Genomic DNA, 22491 nt, shown 5'->3' on the forward strand with positions numbered 1-22491 from the left:
AATATTAATACATTGGTGTTCAACGTGACTGCTAATTGATTGATGCCAAAGGAATGATGTTAGGAGTCAGCACGTCCTCCGATGTGTAAGATCCAAGGGGTTCATGTAGTTGACTTAATGTCAAAGTAAGTACATCACCTGTGAGAAGTACACATAAGCAGATGTACAAAATAAGTATAAGAGATTTTGGAAGCGTTGATGAAGACAGAAGATGTAGGAGCATCTTGTCAATGTGAATTTTGGGGTTTGTTTAAATGCTTCATCCAACCGTGGCCTGTTCCTATCGATTTTATGTGGAGATTCTGACACTGTTGTAAAGGGCAGAAGCATGATATTAGAGATAGAACTAACTTATTTAAATTTTTTTTATATATATTTAGGATGATCACATTTCAGCAGCTCTAGCTGGCCACCCATCTTGTTTTAGACATTTGTTACCCCCCATCCTTCTCTACTTGCAGACCTCGCTTGTTTAGGAGCACCTCGGATGCAGTTCTCCGTTCTGGCTGGATAAGTTCAGACTGCTGCACACATGTTCTTCACCATGCTGCATCATGGCATTTCAAAGTACCATTTGTCTGAGGGTAAAACCCATTCTTTGACCAGAAATCTCAGTGTCCTATGGGCTGGTTTATCTTCAGTTTAGAAGTCTGCTTTCCTCACTTTTCAACAAAGTCGTGTTCTTGGGATGAATACATCTTTGAGTCCTGCAGTGGACCACAGATATCACTGGGTTTTATTGGTTTTGCTGAAGGATTGGGTCCTCAGTGATTTGGTTGGATTATTTATCTTATGGCAATTGTGTGTCTGTGTTCACATTCCATGTGAATTGAGTTGGACAGAGATATAATTGACTGTCCCTTTGTATGGGCATTTGGTTACTTTTATAAATTTTTATGTAGCACCTTTTCCTTCCCTAAGATATTGCTGCTGTTGTCTACATGTTCTTATTTGGCGGTTGGAGGTAACGGAGAACTTGAAAATGACTTTTAAATGAAAGAACTTTCTATTATATTTATCTGTCTAGAGGCAATAAATCTGTTTCAGCAGATTAAATACTGACTTCTTTATAAAACCCTGTTTTCTCAAACCTCTTATCAGCAGCACTTGGCAGTAATCACACCTAAGGAAACTTATAATTTTCCTCAAGGAGGTGACACTGACAGAATTAAAAATGAAGGAGCCCCCTGAAAAGCCAGTTCATTACAAATTAACAGTGGTCCTAGCAAAGCAGTGGGCTAAGGCGTGTCAAATAGCGATATGGATAAAGAAACCCAGCATTTTAAACTGTCAGAGCTCGGAGCATAGCTAGCCTTAGAACAAATTAATCACATATTGTCAATGCAAAGTTGCATCAAATTAACACATCGGATTCCAGCATATTAATGTGAGAATGCTTTCACCTGATTATTACTGCAAACCATTGCCACTCTCTGACTGCAAAGATATAATTAAATTGCTAAATAGAAAGTGCATATAATATCTCTGCATGCATTTAGGATGCATGAGCTGAAAAGATCACATCCTAGTAAGTGACAGTTTCTATTTGTAGGAAAACTTTACTTTTTTTTCCTCTCTTATTTACTTGGGAGTACTAGAGTATGAAATTAGAAAAGTTAGTAATGTTGTTTGCACTTCATATAACTTAGGTGAAATACAGGTTTAATTTAACTGATTTGCTATGCTGCATGTGAGTACATAATTAGCTTCACTCTTCCCTGTACTTTCTTGGGGGCAAGGAGAGGGAAGAAGAGATACTTCGGAGTTTTGGAAGAAGAATATGAAAAAGCAGATGTTAATACCTTACTAAAGATGCTGTTGATTGATCTTAGAGAGGTTGCTGGTCGATTTGTTTAAAATAGGACTGCACTTAAAATCTGTTGAGATCAGATAGCGCTTAAATTGGATACAAGTTTATTACATGTGCTGTGTCTGTTGACATATCTTTGCTTATGAATTTGATACTTGCAAAAATCTGTTGACGTATGTTCATCACAAAGTGCTCAGTTTAGTTAATCTACTGATGGACAAAAGACAGTGCTGTAACAAAAAAAAATTTATTGTTTAATTATTCTTTGTAGAATACTTTAAGTAATAAGAAAAAAGTAATCAGCTCAGAGTTTCCAACTCTTTGCTCTGTACCCTTTCACGTAACACCAGGTGAGATTTGTGCCTGTGCCTGCTCTCGGTGGTCACCCCACGCCTCCGCTCTTGCCCATCCTTTTCCGATTCTTCGCACAGCCTTCCTGTATTAATAATAGTCTCATGCCTTCAATTCTTACATGAACCATTTTCAAAAAGATTATGCTTAAGCTTGATTGTTAAATGCCTTTTATAAAATGCTTTTCTCGTCAAAGGTCCTTTTTACCTCAGCCATTTGTAAACTGGCACGCTCCTCTCTGAAGAGGGTGGGAGCATTGGAGAAATTTTGAAGTTTATGAAACACATGAATAAAATAGTGTGGTGTGCTATATTTAGTAAGGATGCATGTCAAACACTAAATTCTTCCCATGGCAAGGAAAAAAAAAAATCTCATGCTTGATGTATTGAAAGCAGTGTTGTAAGACACTAAAATTATTGTGTAATTCTAACAGGACTACATCGCTTCAAATTTGTCTCTGCGTGGATGGCATCATGACATCCCTCCTGCTTCCATCCAATTTTAACGTAGGCACCGACAAAAGAAAGTTTAAAATACCTTTTACATCTTTAAAAGGTTGTTTGTCAGTAACGGTTTCTCTAAGCCCTGAACACGTTATGGGGAGGTTAAGCCTGGGCTGGGTTTTGGTTGCCTTACCTGGTAGTTTCTTTGATTAAGAAGTAACAAGTAGAAGGTGCACTTTAAGTGTAAGGTACAGGCCCTTGTTTTTGTGGGAGAAATCGTAATTCTGCTTCAATATTTTAATTTCAACAAATGCCATGAAATGAAGATGATTGTGAGTACAAGTGGGAGTTCATTAAATGGTTCTGACCTTGCCTGGAGTCAGTAGAGGACCTGAGTGTTTGACAGGAGTTCTTCTGAAACATCCAAACCCTTTTTCTTTGCTTGAAATGTTATTTAAAAAAAAAAAAAAAAGGAAGCAAAACAGCTGATACAATGAAACATACAGGAAAATTTTAATGAATGGCCAGTTTGATGATGCATTTAAATAAAAAGCATTTTTTAGGCAAGGGTCATTTAAAACAAGCTTAATTAAAATTAAAGAATTTTAAAGTAGTTTTTATAATGCACTTGTTAATCTTTTGGCTGAATCATATTGCATTTTATTCTGTCTAATTGATTTTTAGCAATTTACTACTGTCATTATCTTTCCCTTAATTACAGATCAAACCAAATGAAAAACGTATTCACAAGTTAAGGTTCTTAACAGCCAAAGAAATATGGATGTGTTTTATTAACAAATGTTTTTACTGTCTGCTATTTGCAGGAGGATTGGATGTATACATTTAACAGAAATGTTTATTGTGAGAAAAATTTATGTGGGAGAGAAGTATTGTTTGGGGTTTTGGTTTTTTTTTTATTTCTCAGAGGATAGTCTTTTAGACTATGCCTTTACTCTGACCTTTGTACTTGAAAAATAATTTTAAAACATTGACACTAATTACAGAGTAAGGACTCTCTTATAGGTCTGTTCAGGCACCATACTATCACTAACCACAAAGAATTCTGGTTTTGTAGTTAAACATTAAATTTAAATGGGGTGGTAATTGTTTTATTCTTGTTTCCATTATAAAGTTAGATTTTATTAAATTATTATTTTTTTATTTAAGATTTTATTAAGTATTCCCTGCTAAGAATTTATAAAGGCAATATAATGGTCTGTTTTTTTCCATGTAAGATTCCTTTATTTGCCTATCTGAAACAAATAGGAAAATAATTCTCATTAGCTTCTTAATACTAGCAAAGCTTTCATTTAAGATGAGGAAAATCGATTCACTAACAAAAAATGTTTCTCAGCCTTCTATGGAGATTGGATTTATTATACCTTAGGCTGGTATGGGCCTAAGTCCTGGAGAAAAAAATGTTGAAAACACTTTGTCAGAAAGTGCTGTGAAGCCCTCTTACTGTATCTTGCATTTCAGAGTGGTGCGGGGTTTGGGGGGTTTTTTTTGGTAGTGTCATCTGCAGGAGAACAGGTTTTAATCCTGCATCAATTAAACATGCTTGAACTAGCCCATCAGAGCGTTTTCACGTGCAATATTTTAAGGGCAAAAGCTTCCTAAGGTTAAACTTTTAAATAATCTTTTTAAAGGTACCACTTAAATGACATGTGGCTGTTGAAGCTGTGTGGGAGAGATCCTTTTGTTAAACTGGTACTTTGTGGTGGATGAAAAAGTGGTGTACCAGCACCTACTCAGTTTCTGGGATAGAGTTGTAATGTAACAGTTAAAAAGTCTTAATATTATTAGTCCTGGACTTCTTTCCCCAGTATTGTGGTCATATGGAATGCTGATACAGATTCCCTACCACATGCAGAATGCATTTATTTCTTTTTTTAAATAATTAGTTTAAATGGCTTCTGGCTTAAAATGACCTCAGGCAAGAACCCAGCCTTTCCATGATGTCAGCTGTGCTCACAGCTTGTCGTACACTACTGACTCTTTTTTTAAAGGAGTACTTTCAAAGAGAAATGTAGCGTTAGTGCTGAATGAAAGTAGTTATGAGTAGGAAGTAAAGATCTCTTCTGTATCCAGATAAAAGTGTAAAGAAAATTTATGGAGGTAGGGTATAATTATCAGAGATTTTAGCCATACTGGAATTATTAGGCCAGTCTTCTGAAAAGTATTATGAGAATATTAATTCTTCAGAAAGCTGGGAGTCCAGGTTTTTTCTCAACTCGCAGTCTGGGATTCAATTGTATTGTTTCAGAATGTATATTATATGCTGTGTAAAATATATTTATAAAAGTAATTTTGTGGGCACAATAATAGGGCAAACAGTACTTAATTAGAAAAATAACGTAGAATTTCGGTGCACATTTATATGTAATGTAAATATTATTTTCCAAATTAAGCAGTATAAAATTTTCACAGCCAGTCAATTCTTTTTGCAGTCATACTACTAGTAAAAACAAAGGAGAAGTCAGCCACAGAAAATCTGTTAGGTTGCTATCAATACAGTTAATTAGAACTTCAGATTTCTTGAAAGGATAAATCCAAGGTCTGAACTTGTGTTGCAGGTTTGAGGAATTTTTTTAAATTTTTTTTTAGTTGCTGGGAAAGGGTAGAATTAAGTCTCAGGTCTTGCGATTCTTTATTCTATATGCGAAGATCATTTTCCTCGGCTGCCTTGCTCTTGGTTACCCTCTCGGTGCTGGGAAGGCAGCCTCCTCCGCCATGCTCCCAGGAGCGGCTCGCCCTGTGCTGCTTGTAGCCCCTTCGCTGCGGGGCTCGGTGGAGGTGCCAGACCCGAACTGCTACTGCTGCTCCTCTGGCGAGGGGTGGCTGCGAGAGGAACTCGGGAGTGGTTCGGCAGTGTTAAATGCAATTTGGCAGTCGACCCCGGTATTGCAGGGTTGCCCTGTTTCTTGAGCTCTGAAGAGAAATCATCAAACTGAAGGAGGTGGCTGAGACATCCCTCACTGAAGAGGCTTTAGGATTTTTCTTGGAATTGGATTCTGTTCTTTTTGCAAGAAGAGCAAATAGTTTTATTTAACAGAGCATGAAGGCATTTATTCTTTTGTTAATAATTTTTGCGGTACAAAACTTCGACCATATTGCTGGAAGCACAATTCTTTAAATTTAGTTGCATTAAATGGATACACCTCACTGACAACTGATATAACCAAGTCAAATTCTACATAATTTTTCTTGGTGTAATCCAGCCCTAGGATTATTTGTCATAGATCATTTTCTCAAGGCTGCACTTTTTAATCCCATGACTTTTTGCTCGTAATAACAAAGTTGGAGGGAGTAACATGCAAGTCAGCATCGTGCGTCGCGAGCAGCTCTGCAGTTCTTGCAGTGGTCCACAGTCGGGGTGCTCCGGGCAGACGTGGGCGTCGCAGCCAGCGCCTGCCCCTCGCGGCATGGGCACGGTGGATCGGGCTGTGCCCTGGTGTCCTGGCAGCCCAAGTGATGTCCCTGTCCAAGCAGGGTGTACTTGTTCTTTGAGCCTTGCCGAATAATGCAAATATCTTCCCGAGTATAAGGAAACTTCGGTTTAAGGGGCAAGTTTAGTGACCGATGCTGAGAAAGAAATCACCTGGCAGAGGAAATAAAATCCCATCTTCACAAGCAGCCTGACTGCTACATCATTTTCCGTTTCTCTGATGGTTTTTAAATTGAGGGAGAAAAAGCTGTTGTGATAGTGTCACTAAACACTGCAGAACATATTTCCATATAAAAAACTTCCTAGATAGGAAATTCCAGTTGTTAATAATTTGGAGAAAATCCTGTAGTAAAACTTGAACATATTAACTATTAAGAGTTTAATTTGAGCTCTGGGGGAAATGATCTATCTAGATAGGCACAGTAAAAATGATGAGATTTCAGGCAGGTTTTACAGATTATTTTCTCTTTCTTTTTAAGAATAATTGAGTCATTTTAATGATAAGCCTTGCTTGGCTTCTTTGAATGGGCTGCATGTAATTAGTTGTAGCTTCAACTTTGAAATGTTTTGACAGAAAATGTATCATTTAGCTCGTAAATTTTTTCTAGCATCTGCCTTTAATATTTGTTCATTTTCTGCAACATACAACTTCGCTACTTCAGGTCAAATTCCAGATACAGCTCTGTTTTCTTTGTTATCTCGATTGTTTCCTTCAGGATGAGGGAGAATAATTACACAGAACATCTTTTCCAAGCAGCTGGAGTCAAATTCCAGCTGACTGCAGCACCTGTGAAGACGGTACCTCCGCCTCGGGGCTGCGCGGTGCCGTGCCAGCCAGGGCTGCGTGGTGACGATGCGCTCCGGAGTGCACAGACTCGTCCTCGTAACGCTACTGCCCTTCTGTGAGCTTCAGATGGCAATAATGCCAGGGAATGCAAAGTGTCTGGTTTAGACTAATTAGAGGGATGATTTGTGAAACGCTGGCTATTTATTTAATTAATCACCAGCACAAAGCTATAAAACCCATATTTTAAAAATCCCTGTTAGTTTGCCATGTGGTTAATAGATTGTGGCACATTAAAAAGTGACATGGTGATGTATTAAAAATGTTCCACCTAAGGTTGGCTAATGTCCTCGAGGAACTTAAGCTGTCTGCTTTATGCAACAGAAGCATAGGATTAGAGGCTGATCTGTTTAAGGATTGAATATTTCTGAAAACATTTATCTTTTGTATAGCATCTGTTCATTAAAATATATCGTGGCTTATTTCTTAATGTACAAATAATGTTTATGGTGTAGTTTTAATTATAAGTTTTCGTTGCATTTTGTTATTACAGAGAATAACTCTATTCCTCAGTATTAAATTGTAATGTTTATTACTAAGTAAAATATAAATAATTCTTCTAAAGTAGGCCATTCCTTCTCTTCACTACATGGAAACTAAGGATGGTTTCATGTAATGAATGCGTTTTTGTTGCAAATACAGCAATCGTATTTTGATAAATCTGAATATGTGTTTTCATTCTTCAACAGAACTGTTCGAACTGAATAGATAAGGGTTTAATATCCATGGTTAGCTCAGTGCCGCCGCAGCCGCTGCGAAATCCAGCCCTCTGGAGAAAGGCGGCTCCGGGTCCCGTGTTTGGCTTCGGCGGTGCTGCAGGGAGTGTGCTGACCTGCTGCGCAGGAGGTGCTCTCCTTCCTGGCGAGGTGCCATCCGAGCGCGGCAGGATTAAAGATGGGCTGCGTCCGTTTGTCCTAAAACCGATACAGATACGAAAGTAAATGAGGCCTGGGCTGCAAAGGGGACGGACTCGGGGTTTCTCCCTCCGTTCCAAACAAAATTTGTCAGAAAAAAGTAATACAATAAATCATAATCTTTTAAGTAAAACATTTTTTAAAGTGAGTTGTACAAATAAATGCATGTTAATATGATTGAAATATGCTGTTACAATAATTATATGTCTTATTCTTTGCTCAGGACTTATATAGTTTTATTAATTGTGGGAGTGAATGCCAAGAAGGAACAGGCAGTAATTTGGGATACTTGATTATGTGGTTACATATGTAAATCATAGTTTTGAGGTGCATATAAAAATTTGTTCAGGTGGAAGCGTGGAAAGAAACTGTCCAGCTCTGGAGGTTATGTTTCTCAGCTGTGTGTTGTATAATTAACTGGTACATTAGGAGGGGGGCTAGAATAAAACATGAGTATGTTAATGCAGCCTGGAGCTGATGTTGTAGTGATCATTGCAATGCAGATAACGCATTTCTCATAACTGCTGCTGCCTACTGGAGCCTTTGAAACATCTGGACCTTTAATTGAAAAATAGTGTGGTGCTATACAAAGCAGACATGCTAAGTGAAGTCAACAATTTAGAATAAAAAATAATAGTGTGTTATTTACCTTGTAGTTAAATATTCATACTTTGTTATGCTTTGCATAACAGGAAATTACTGGGTTAAATTTTTATGAATAGTGGCAGCATGAATAAGATAAATTAAGTATTTAACAGTGTTAATGGAATTTTACATTGTGATCTGCTAACTGTAGCACAAGCTGGGATGGCGCAAAGGAGAATCCACTCCTCAGAAAGGAACAACTTTGAAGCGTCATTGAAAAGCTGTGAGGACTGGCAGGCGTGTGCATGCAGCCTGGTCACCTGCTGCCGGTGTTGAGACAGTTGTCCCAGTGCCCTCACTGGTGGTATTTTCCAGAAATGACTTAAGAATAACAACAGTAATCATATGGCTCTAGTACTGAAAAATACCAATACTGGCTTAACCGCCTGATGAAATAAATATTGTTCTTATTTCGCCACAGTAGGGTGTGGTATGGTGCGTTGGAGAATAAAAGGGGTAGAACTACCCTGTACTTTCATACGAACACTAAGACTTAGCGTTATGCCTCTAAATATTAATATAATATGCAACTGAAAGGGCATTTTCTCTAGATCTGTTATAATACTGTGCAAATAAAATGAACAGACTATGCTATAAATATTTAGCCGTCATACTATGTTAGATGCTGTTCTACTCACCGCACCAAAATCTACTAGTTGCAGCTACATGTCTCACTGCTGGGTAGTGTGGGTCTCGGATACTGAGGCTGATAAAGGTGTTCATCATCCTGTTTTGCTGCCAGTTTGTTCGTGCTGAACCATATGCCGGTAGTGTCATTATATTGCGCTACAGTATGAGGGTTTCTGCCACATGCTTATTGAAAGCTTTTAAGATATTTGATCATCTCAACTTAAAAAAAAAAAAAAATAATCCTTTTTTTTTTTAAGACCACCCTTGTTTTTCTACTCAGCCCCTCAAAAGCTGTTTTCCTTATGAGTGAATATGACTGACTGTTTTATTCCCACTTATTTTGGATGAAGAAATAATTGCTCTAATTATTTTTTTTTAAGACAAGATCTTAGAAAACGATGCTTTTCAATGGTCATCTCAGAAAAACACAGTCCTTCGTATCACCATAAACATCTGTGCTCTAATCTGTTAGAACTTTTGTTTGTGTTGTAAATGCTGAGTTAATATATTTCAATTTTTTCCCCTTCATGTATTTCCTATACATTGTTTAAATGCATGTGTGAGTAAGTTTAGGAGGTGATTGCTGGATCGTGTAGTATATTAAATACCCTGTCACCTAAAACAAAAAACATTTCACTGAGTTTAAAAGTGAGAAGAAATTTTACATTTGGAAATGGATAAGCATTTATTTCCATTTTGTGTAGTGTTTAGCATTGTTTGCTGGGAGGTGAGTCAATGACTTGAATTAATTATAATTACTGAAGAGACATATACTGATTGAGCAAATAAAGTAGTAAGCTCATTCGTGCCAAGGCCGTCTAATTAAATGCTAACTTTGGATAAGCTAGATGTGCATGAAAGATTAATTTTAAGAGGTTTTTATGACTCCCACTAAATAATGATTCAGTAAAATCTTTGCATTATATCATTAGAACATCTAATCTTACAGCGATATAACATTTAGTCACAGAACTCTGTTGTACAGGAAGATGCCGTAAATTATTATTGTTGAAAATTAATCACTTTTCTCTAAGAAATGTTTATGGACTTTGTTTTAATTTTCTACTGTGGTGTGCAGTGAAGCAAATCAGAAGTGAGAAGGATACAGCGTAGACATTTTTCTCAATGACTCTTTCATTAGCTTTCCATTACGCAGGTACTTCAGAACGGTGTTTAGGAGTAAGTTGTCTTAGGGATGGACAGAACTGTACCAAACTTCCTATATCATCTAGATTAGTGGCCCTACAGTAATCAGTTCAAGATATACATCATCTGGTATTGGAGGGAGGTATATATTTTCTCATGGTCTTTGGTTAAAAGTTGATTTTAAATCTTAGAAAGACTTCTTATTCTTCTTAGAAAAGACTTTTTTCTTTTTTAATTTAATTGACTGTTTATATTTAAAGCATATTAATTTTATTACGGAACATTAATGATACAGATATTTCTAAAATTACATGTAGCCAATGAAGATCATTCCATATGCAGTTTTCCTGTCATAATTGTAGTAACCAGTATTTATATAATTAAACACCACAACTCGCAAATACAATCCTAGAAAACCCATGAAAATTCATCATTTGAGTTGCCTGTCGTATCCTTCACTCATACTCTTGTCTAGAAGTACCAGCAACATATCTATGTGCTGTTGGTGCTACTTATGTTCTTGTAATTAGCCTGGCTGCTGCTATTATATATCCCCAAATATTACTGTACTGTTTTGTGGCTGTGTTTATTTTAGACAACACGAGAAGCGTGGATTCTCAGGAGCAGTAGTCTTAGATACCAAGTGGTTCTTTCAGAACAAATTTGTTTATTAACGGGAATAACTTTCCTAAGTTTAGCCGCTGCTTATTATCAAAGTGCATAAATATACATTGATCTGCTTAATTTAAATTATAAAAAAATAGAAAGCAGAAAGTTTGTGAATTCAGCAGACTGTACTTTCCAGCAATGTCAAATAACGGACATAATTCTGTCAGCTCTTGAATAGCAACAGAAAAGAATAGCCGTAATGTGCCAAAGAACTATGATGTGCCAACCACCAACAATTCTGATGACAGAGACAGAGAAAACAGAAATATAAAGAAATTAAATGATTTGTTTATGTGCATAGCACATTAGCAATAATTTGGGAAATAGTATCCCTGGTTTTTTGCCTCTCTGAGCCTGTGTACACCGCACAGCGCCATGTCTCCTCCAACGAATTGCAGATGATGAAACATCATCTTTGCTTTGAGTGAGATGAAAATGCTCTAGAAATAGCAAACGGAAATTTTCATAAGATCAGAGTGTAGGAAAGCACGAGGTAGCCCTAAGAGAATCCATTAATAAAAATACTAAGAAAATTTTCTATGATTTATTGTATGTTTTCTGTGTATCCAGTTACTCCTCACTTCCTTAAAGGATTGGTGGAATATAACATTTCTAACAATAAAAGCTTAATGGAATCAGATTTGTGATTTCCTAGAAAATTAACGAGATCTTTTGTCAATTTTATTCCAGACTTCATTTGTCAGAATATACAGTGTCCAGTGACAAGCTAAAAGAATTTTTTGACAAATTAACTATGCCACAGGTGACAGATCAGGAAAATGTTAATTTAACAGCCCCTTTATGCTTCCCAGATTTATTGGAGGCTATTAAGGAAACTCCAAATGGTAGGGCCCCTGGCCCTGAATAGATTTTCCATTGAATTTTATACAGGATCTATTAATAAAGTTTGATGCTGCCTTTTTGAATATAGGTAATTGTACTTTATCTTCTGGGTCTCCTCAGCATTTACAGTTGGAATACAATTTTTAGTTGGGAGAAAAAAGTAATTATGCTTCCAGTAGTGTCTGTAATCTGGTTCTGAATGATTCCTCCTGAAGAAGAGACTACAAGCACCATATAAAACCCACAAGTTATTACTAGTTAAATCCAGCGTGGCTAGGTCTTTGACTCTTGGCCACTGAGACTAATAATTGGATCCCTTTTATTCAGTCCCACCACCTACAAATCCTTACCTAATAAGCTTTGCACAGGTAAGTAATTGAGCTCTGTGGGACTTCCCACACAACTAATATTTTGCAGGATCAGACTAAGAATATGGATTCATTCCGTCCTGTAGACAGGTACCTGATGTTTTGGATTTCTAATGCTGGTTCAGAACAAATATCATCAATTTGCAATAAACACAGTGGTGATTTCCTCCAGACCCCTTTGACTAGGTGATTGATCAGTCTAAGCCTTGACCCGTGTGTTTATAGGCCATATTAATGTTTCCTACCTAACGTGACAACGAATGTTCTCATTACTAACAGAAAGTCTAATCGGCTTCCAAATCTCAGGTTTCAGCCTCTCTAATATCTTATGGCAATCAGTTTTACAGCACTGTTAATCAGTAAAAATATTTCACTCACTTTTTTAAAGATCCCGAGTGTAATAGTGATGCTTTTGAGCCATTTCCCAGTGCTGCTGCTGGTGGTATTGCTCCCCTTGCTCGAAGAGTGGTTGGAATCCTAATACGTGTACGAATTAACCCTGGCTCAAGTCACCTGTCATCTTGATGTTCATGCTGAGTGTTTGTGAGTAAGAGAACAAGGATCTCGGTAATGGAGGGAGTTGGGACAAGGAAGACAGTAAAAATATACTGGAGGAGGTAGAGGAGATTTAGAGATGGGGAAGAACAAAAAAAAGTTTATTTAAAAAACAACAAACAGAAAGCAACGGCACAGCGTAGGGCAAAGAATGGAGAGAAGCACTGTGAAAGGTAGACCAAGGAAAGTTACAGTCTTATTTGTGATAGCTGTAAGATCAGGGTCCCTAGGATGTGTTTATTTTATAAATACATGTGTTTATTGGATTATGAGCTTATAAAACAGTCTGTACTTGTAGTAGTGGCTAATGGAATAATCTAGTCTTTTTGGTTATTAGTTACAGTTCTCGGCTCGTTTGTTCCTTCTCTGGTTTTATGTTGTGTACATCAGTTGTAACCTTGGCATCGACTCTTACATCTGGTTGTCAATTTTTCTTGGATTTTCCATTATCAGGACTAAGCATTACTTATGATTCTGCCATCCTTGGATTTAAGTATGTAACTAACTTAGCATGCCAAGGAGTCACATTAATTTCCTTGATAACTGCTATTTACTCATTCAAATGCAAATGTAGTTGAAACAACAGGTCTCCCGTTCTGGCTGGTATCTCCAGTCATGACCGTGATGTGAGCGATGCTCACAGCCTCGTGCGTGTTCGTACATTCCCCTGGTTAGTGTTTGCACCTGGGGAAAGACAGGGATAGACTTTGAGACCAGTGATTCATTACCTGATACCAGCTTAATTCCCCTTAAAAATAAGTCCTGTAAGTAGGAAAGAAAGAGAGAAAACAAAAAACGCTTTTTTTTTTTTAGCAGTTGTAGTAAAGTTGTGTTAATGATTTCCTTGGAGAGGTACGGCTGTGGGTGCGGGTGGTATCTCAGAGCGTCTCAGGCACACCAGCTCGCTAGCTCATCCAAAGGCTTGTTAAGGCTTTTCCAAACAAGGTGGAGGAATGTCCCATATTCTGTTACAAATCTATCATTTCCTTTTAAATGAGTAAAAACAATTTCTTCTTACCTCCTCTTCCCATGTTTTTAAGGTATCTGCACTATAAAAATGCTTTCTTAAAAAACAAATTCATTATATTTGGACAGATTTTAATAATACTTTTAGCTATGCTACTATGAATAACTTTAATCTTTAAATTTCTATTATTTCTCTAATTTATAATCACACTGAAGGATCAAATGGTTTTTAACAATATATTGAAATTAGCACATGGCATTTAACTCCCTGTTTTATACTCTCATCATAGATTTATAGTGTTGAATCCTTTTATTCTGTTACTTAGAATTCCGAGTGATTAATTCAAATAATACTTTCTTCTCTCAAGGCCCATGTATGTATAGAGATAGATAGAGATACATAGTTACATCAGGGCTGCTTTTGAAGAGGGGATCGGGATGTACAATCTTTTGTCTGTTTAAAAGATTACCGGTTTAAAAGTGCAGTCCTATCCGCAGTAGGTCAAACATTTTTTTTCTTGTAATGCAAACTTTACAGATCTTTATGTTGCTATGTATTTTATGTTTTATTTAATTGTTAATCTCCACAGTGCCAAATAGATTTTTATTTATTTATTTTTAATACAGTAAATTAAAAAAAAAGCCAATATTAGTTAATCCTTCTTGGTTGTCTTCAAATACTTCAAAATAGTTTAATGGCTCAGTTGTATGTGTGATTTTGTTCTTCTCTTGGCAAACCAAGGTCAAGCCTAAGGTTTATTTTTAAACGTCATCTTAACCTCCACGCATGATCGACATTCATTTTTGCCACGGTTTCTGCTTAGGTTGTGTTACCTGGTTTGATTTCCCTTGGATGAGCCGTCTGTGGTGTCTGGCTGGCTGCGACCTAAGCTCTGAGCTTAGTAACCGTTTCTGAATTGTCGGCGTCTGTAAGATTCAAGTTTAGGTCTCACTGATTTGTGTGTGTAGACCACTGCCAGCTTTTCCTCCTTTCTGCGGGAATGTGCTGGCCAGGCTCCAGCCTCCCCTTTTACGTATGCCGAGAGTTTCCCTGCGTTTTATCCCACTGTGCATCCAGGTGCGAGCGCCTGTGCCTCCTTTTGGTACAGCAGCAGGGGAAGGAAGGCAAAGGGGAAAGGAGGAGGGTGAGAGGAGTCCCAAACTAAAGCTGGAGGGGAACTAGAACACTGAAAAGCAAGTAGCTTTGGCAATCCTGGCGTGTTCCAGAACTAGAGTAACGTGATGAGGGAGGCTGCTTTGGTACTGCCGTGGAAGATGCCTCGCCTGTGCCCAGGCACCAGAGGGGGGGTGCTAGCTGTAGGAATAAGGCACGGTAAGTTGGTAGTTCTGCACGCGAGGGAGGTGAGCTTTTCAAGTAGTGGGAAAGAAACACAGAAGAAGGCAGAAATGTAGAATACAAGGGTAATGCTAGTATTAAATGCTGATGGAATAATGGTTTTGAAGTTTTGGGTAGGCTTGTCAGTTCTCTCTTCCCCCCCATCCCACCCTTTTTATACTTTTTTTTTTTTTGATCCTGCAAGAACACAGGATCTTGCAGTGAAGTTCAGACTTTTTATGGAAATCTGTGAAATCGTTGCCAAATATTTCATATCATTTTTACAGATACATTAAACAGCAGTAAAAGAATTGGAATTTAAACGTTCAAACTTCTTCCAATTTTAAGTTGTAGTGGTGTATTTTAATCTTCCTACTGAAAATAATTCCATCCGTACCAGGTTTTGTATTAGCTCTGTCATACTTTTTCTTTTATACATTCTAATGAAATATATTTTCTCGACAGGGTCATGTTGGTACAACAGCAACCAAAAAAATTGATGTCTACCTCCCCCTGCACACAAGCCAAGACAAACTACAGCCCATGACAGTTGTGACGATAGCGAATGCCAAGGTGCATGACCTGATTGGACTAATATGCTGGCAATATACAAGTGAGGGACGGGAACCAAAACTGAAGTAATGTTCTTTCTTTACTACCTCTTGATCTCTAATTTTCTCCTCTGCAGCCTTTTTGCATAATGAAATGGATTTCCGTGTCGATGTTTTTATAGATAAATCTTAGAGAAACCACCTACACATCTATCAGTATTTCCTTTTGAGCAGTACACATGCATCTGTATCCATTTCTCTTTCAATTAAACTACCGGGTACTGTATAATGATAAGCATATGAAACCATAGATCTGTAAATGAATCATAATTTCAAAACGCTCTATGTAAAAATAATATAAATCTTATCTCTTTTGGTGTCACAGAGACATTTTTTATTTTATGTCCCATCTATTTTTTGGTAGTGTTCTTAATGGCTAAGATCACAAAGATGTCAAATAAAATCCAGAACTCATCTGTAACTCCCTCTCTTGTTTGTTCCGAGAGAAAGTACCCGGAGTCTGACTCTGTTTTGCCTGCACGGTGCCGGTTCCTCCTGCAGATTCATAGAGAGAGGAATCGCTCTACTGTGTGACAGCGTGTCTTGGAAGTACTGTTAGTGTTCTACTGAAACCGTAGAACAGATTTTAGCCGTAGTGAGTGTACCTGAAAACAAGTCAGAATTCTGTCATAGAACTTCAGCATTATCACTTACTTGCTTTCTGCTGTCATTTTGCTGACATAGTGACTTTAATTCATTATACACGTGTTAAAATATTTCTGTTTTTCTAAGAATTGACAGGAATAGGGGCTAAAGGTGCTTTTCTTTCCAAGTTATCATCCTGGAGATAGCGCTAAAATAAAGATATGCAAATAAGGATCCTGAAAACAAAATAAATACCAATTTTCTTTGAAAGTGTGGATAAAATTGCATTCTTTAATTCAAAAACCTCTGTCATGCAGTATTTTATAATTTTTGCAAGACTTTGACCTCCGTCACATTGGCTCTTTGCTGTGAAGAGCAGCATCTGTGTTGTCCTCAGAAATTTTAGCTTCAGTTAATCAATGGATTTTTCAATATCTTTGGTAATCATTGCTTATCTGCCCCTAAGATTTCAGTGACTAAATAATGGATTGGATTTGCTGTGCTGGTGAGCTAGTGTTGTTTGGTAAGAGCCGTTACTTTATCGTGGTAGGTGACATAAGGTATATGAAACAGGTACTTCAGAGCCACTCATCTGAGCAACTTTGGTTTTAAAACAGTTCTGTGAAATACTTCAGTTTTTTTCTGGATCATAGAACATAAAATAAGAACTTAAAATAGTTTATTATGGATTTATTAGTAACAGATAATAGCGTGTGACTTTTGTGGTACAAAGAAGGTTAACAGTTTTGTTTGGTTTTTTTCTATAGGAGCCAATTTTCACTTTGTTGTTGTTCCTGGAATGTTTGATGAATGGGTTTTTTTGGTACTGAATTTTACAGTTTGCTCTTTCAGCATTTTTCAGAAGTGTTTGAGGACTCAGTAGTGTTCTCTCCTGTTGTAGCACAATTGTGAGGGGGAAAGGGAGGTGAGAGGTCACTTGAACTGCCCTTCTTTAGGATTAGTTGATTTCTGTTCAGTAGATATAGGGCAACATGGAAAAGCAGCCCCTCTTGAAAACAGTTTCATGACATTGTTGCCTTGGATTTAGGATTTCCCTTAGCTCTTCTCAACAGACATATGAGATGTTTCAGAGGTTAAACACTTTGGTTTGATTTGCAATTTTTTTTACACTGGAGAAGAAATACAGAATTATTTGCAGATGGTGCCATTTCATTTGCTGTTATTAATTTCTGTTCATTATATCATAAGTTCAAAAAAGTGTCCTTTTGTATGATTAGCTTATTTTTTAACAAGTAAGACACCACTAATGTCAATCTTTGGACACATGTATATTTTTCAGGAGCACAGCACACCTCGAATGGAACAATGCCCGTGAGTAGAGGTATTCCATGAAACATCATTGCCCACGGCAAAAGTCAGCAGTGGGAGGAAATGAATGTCACTGTCTGCCTTGAAGGACAAGATGTTATGATGTGTCAAAGAGTGATCATGACCAAGGAGGCTGTCTAGTGTAATCAAATCTCAGGACAGAAATAATAAAATAAATAATGGAGGCATGAGTTCCCAAGAACAGTCTAGCAGCAGCAATTAAGAATCTGGGTACGGATGCTCAGAGGAAGGGGCATTACAAGATTACAAGAATTTTGTTTTCTTGTGTAGTTCTTAATTATTTCTCATGTCTCCATCATCTCTTTTTAGCATTGCTGACTGCCTGTCCTGTAGCAAGGATTGATTTAACTGTAGGCTAATGCTCATCATTTCCAAATAAGGAAAGAGCTTGTGTAGGTTGCACATTCTACATTTTCCATTTGTTCCTGATTTAGTCAGTTTAGAGTATAAAAAGAAAAAATCAGGATCATTGTGACACTGCGCTAAAATACATATAGAGAATGCTTCAGATCTGATATACAATGCATGCAGAATGACAAATACACCTACTAGTAACACAATTTGAGAATAATGAGGAGGTTGTAGACTTTGTAATTAAGAGAAACAACCCCTCTGCCTTTAGGAAAAGAATATATTACTGCCTAATTCTTTTTCCTAAAAGGTAGATGTAAGAGTCTGAAATGAGTGAGTACTAGTTGACAGCTTTGAGAACGTTTTGTATTCAGTCAGGCTGCCTTTTTTTATTATAATTGTATTCTGTGTGTCTCTATGCAGTGTCTCGATATGAGGAACCACTGACAGCGTTAGCAACCCTCTTCCTGGCCTCTTACATATGAACTTTGGTCATAACCCACTGGACCATTCTCTTGCCAACCCCTGACAGATGTGCTGTAATGATTCTGCCTGCAAAAAATAAACAAAATCCCTTTCTAGGAATAAATTAATAGTGAGATGCAAAATTCAAATAAACTTCCTATTTTTAGAAGTTAAGAATGCTATTACATCTGTCAGTTGTTGTACTTAACTTTTACATTCTGTCCATAGCAAACTTGGATTCTCAAGGCTTTGCACCTTGTAATTTGAAGCCTAAAGTTTGGGACTTTGATCTCATCCTGGTGGAGGTTCAAAATGCAGAACAGTTTTACCCATCGGACTTGTTTTTTCAGCAGATTGTGACTTAATCTGTGTTAATGTTCAGGAGCCCACTCCATGTTTGAAAACATTTGTAACCCCTTTAATTTATGGGATTTAACCGACATTGTGTATTTTCAGTATAATTGGTGGAAGATAAGTTGTTGTCACCACCACCTTTTTTTGGCACTTGGATTGCTTTGAGACCGCACTGAATGTGTTCTGTTGCCTGCATGTCTGTATGTTCCTCTGGCTTTAATGAGAATTATGCAAGTGCGTCAAGTACCAAATGAAAATGTTAACTTCATTTATACAGATCTTTAAGTGCGCACCAGGCTGCACATAGAAGAATTCTGTCAAACGAATAGGTTAGGAAATCAGCAGTGTGAGGCACAGACCACAGCTGTGGGAAGATGGGAATCGGGTGACTGCGGGGTGACTTTTGAGTTACGTTGAACTGGACAGAATGAGCATGCAGAGCTTGGTGTCTATGTTCATAGAAGTCTGAATAGAATAAGAGAAGGACCCGAAAATCATGCCAGGCATTTCTCATTACGCAAGCAGGATCAGCTGTATCTATGTTATTCACAGTGTTTTTGTTTAGCTTGTTCCTAAAAAGACTGGCACCAACGCAAACCACACAACCTCCTGGCTGAGTAGGCGTTCTCTGGTTGTCAGAGCCCTGATGCTGCATGAATTCTCTTCCTAGCGCTACCTTTCACCAGTTTCCCTAAAAGTTACTTAAGCGCTCCGGAAGAAGTTGAAAATCAATTCTACAGCAATGTTCCAGTTCTTCATAACAGTCCAGAGACTCATGAAAGTTTCTTTAATAGTATTGCAGAATTTTCAAAACTCAGTGACAAACATTGCTGGATTACCTTTTTGTTAGCAAATTTACAGCTTACATTAATAGTAATGCATCATTATTACCTGTTTTATATAATAAATGTCTTAGTTGTGACAAGGTGCATATAGATCACCTGGACTAAGCACTCTGAATAAAGCAGAGTTGCAACGAAAGGTTTGTGAATTAATTGAGAAAATTGCAAATCAGGTAGTCAGCGAAATAATTCATTGTCACATCCAATCAATAAACTTTGTAAATCAACTCATTTAATTCAAAAAATGATCTATATAGATCAAGCGACCAATTAAACAATTAGCATACACTTTGCAATTAATTAATTTAAGCATCAATCATGTAATTAAAACTCCAAATTTAAACTGCAGAGTTTAGAAACACACTGCCACGTGAACATTCAAGCTATACGTCATGGCTGTGGAAAATGCCTGAATGCTGGCACATTTAGAATAAGAATAATACTTATTTTCAGCTCAATAATTTAAATATTAGCATTTTAAATAGATTTTAATACTAGGAAAATGTGATTAATACTCTGGTATATATAGATAATTATTTCCCTATGGGCTTTTGTTTGTGGAAAGAAAGAGGCTTCGATTTTTCTTTCATATTTTCTTCACACTGTATCTGTTTAAAACGTTGTGTGTTACTTAGTTCTGCTTGTTAGTCTGTACTAATTTTTAACTGTTTCTAGTGACTGGGCTTCTTAGGTATTTAGAAAAGGTAGCTTTTCTACTAGTCTTGCTACTACATTGAACAGATTTTTTTACTTTTCCTGTAGTTTATTACACTGTTTACCTGCCAGAGAGCCTTCTCAGCTTTTCAAGCGTACGTTCAATAAACTTCCACAGTTGCTTGATCTGTGAAAAAATAGATAGACACTGCTTGTTTGTCTTTAATTCTAAAATGTAATGGTCATATAAATAAATAAGTGGAGAACACAAATGGAGAAGTATTGCTTCCAGCTTTATGAAGTCATGAAACTTTTATAGACTTTGGTGTATTTTAATCACTGCCAGTCTTTTGCTTGCAGTTCAGTTAACGGTGAAGTAAGACTCACTGCTTTACTCTGAGGTTTTGGGGTTTTTTCTATTACCACACGGTTATGGTAGCAAGATATGTTGGGACATATTTATATACATGCCATCAGTGGCTTTTAAGTTTATCACTCCTGTAATAGGCGTGTCTGCTGATCTGTTTTCTACAGCATTTAGCAACTGGTATTGATCGGCTGAACTGAATCGGTTGTCTAGCTTCCCTCCTGAATGAACTTGTTTTGTCTTTCTTTCAGCGACAACGTCAATGCCTACTGTCTCCATATTGCTGAGGATGACGGTGAGGTTGACACAGATTTTCCACCCCTGGATTCCAATGAGCCCATTCACAAGTTTGGCTTCAGCACCCTGGCGCTGGTTGAAAAGTACTCTTCTCCCGGCCTGGCAGCCAAACAGTCGCTCTTTGTTCGCATGTGAGTATGGATGCTAACTTTCTCAATCACTGGGAAATACCTGTGTGTCCGTGCCACCTCCGCGTCTTTTTTCTTCTCTACTTTCCTTCGTCTGAATGTAGCGACATTCAGGGGGCGCACGTGTTCACGGTTCTCTGCAGACGATGCCCTGGTCTGGGATCTGTCACGGGGCAGGTAGAAAAGTAAACGCTGCTGGCAGCAACTTGTGTGAGCCCGTCATTGTGAGTCTAAAACTACAGAGAAGAAAATAAGCCCTTCTGCATGTGATTAGTGTGGAGATAGTTGAATTGTTGCACTGCTGCTAGTAAATATTTGGAATTTACACAAAGTCTGAGCTCATAATCTTCATTTTGCTCCAGCCATGCTGCTTATTTATTAAAAATATGTTCTGAATAATAAATGAAATAATGTATATAATAGCTTCAGACAGTTAAAATGATAAAGTCATGCATGTTGGATATCCAGAGCCCTTTTCAACAGGTATTGAGAACTGATCTTGCTAGTGACTTTTTAATTATTTTGGGAAAATGTATTGAATTTTAGCAGGAAAAAAAAAGTGTACTCATGGCGTTTGGGTATTCCACATACAAGAGACTTCAAAATCTTCTTTCAAAGACTCATAGACAAAGTAGTAAACTTGCATTTTAAGACTTAGTGGACTGAAAAGCAAGTAATTTTAAATACAAATAGTTGCAGAGTGCATTAATAACAATGCAGTGATTGAGGAGAGAAATGAGCAGTAAATGAGCACGCCAGTTACAATAGGACTGCATATACCGCTCTAAAGTCCAGAAGAATTTTGAAGAGGAAGACCCCATCTGCTTCTGAAACTTGAAGCTGTCTGGTTTGTAGCTCAAGAAGAATTTGCTATATCATTATCAGTGAATTGGGGTTTGAGTGATATGTACTCTGCTTGATCACTTATTTTTCTTTATTTGTGAGTGAAAAATCTTTTAAACCATCAGAAGGCCTTACGCTACTAGTAATTTGTTATAGTAATTAAGCCACTTCTTATTTGGGAAAAATATTGAATATTTGGATCTCTTGAAATGAAAACGCTAATAGGGTTTTCCTGGCTGTTGGACATTTTTTTAATTTCTAAAGGATTACTTACATTTCATAACCATACAGCTGCTTCTGGTTTTGAGTAACCAGACATTTAAAAAAATTTCTGAGCTATTTAGTTACATTTCTATATTCTTTATTGTGGACTGTGTTTCTTAGAGATGTTCTAAAGTGTCCTACTGAAAGAAATTTTCAGAAATCCCACGTGTATTTCTCAAAGGCCCGTTCACTTCATTCCACTGTATTAGGTCATTGGAAAATAAAATATTCTGTCAACAGTATTTACAAATAAGTTATTCAAGGTAAACATACTCAGCTGTGCTGAACTGCATGCAGTCATGTGGAAGCTGATACAAGGAGGAAATGAAGCAGTCTTGCCAGTCATATTACAAGGTCCATTTTTGGTTTGTGCAGGTTACAGTCACACAGTTGAGCCAGGCAACTGCCTTTT

General features: G+C 37.3%; 1 protein-coding gene across 3 annotated transcripts in view; it reads left to right on the forward strand.

Moving 5' to 3' along the window:
- Positions 1–22491, forward strand: part of MAPKAP1 (mitogen-activated protein kinase associated protein 1) — a 97996-nt gene that overhangs the window by 20329 nt on the left and 55176 nt on the right. For all 3 annotated transcript variants that reach the window (XM_009334308.1, XM_009334324.1, XM_009334316.1), the window contains exons 4-5: positions 15434–15606; positions 20799–20975. In XM_009334308.1, the coding sequence (XP_009332583.1) occupies positions 15434–15606; positions 20799–20975 (350 nt within the window). The remainder of the gene's footprint in view (positions 1–15433; positions 15607–20798; positions 20976–22491) is intronic.

Source organism: Pygoscelis adeliae, unplaced genomic scaffold (assembly GCF_000699105.1).
Source record: "Pygoscelis adeliae isolate BGI_AS28 unplaced genomic scaffold, ASM69910v1 Scaffold150, whole genome shotgun sequence".
NCBI lineage: Eukaryota > Metazoa > Chordata > Aves > Sphenisciformes > Spheniscidae > Pygoscelis > Pygoscelis adeliae.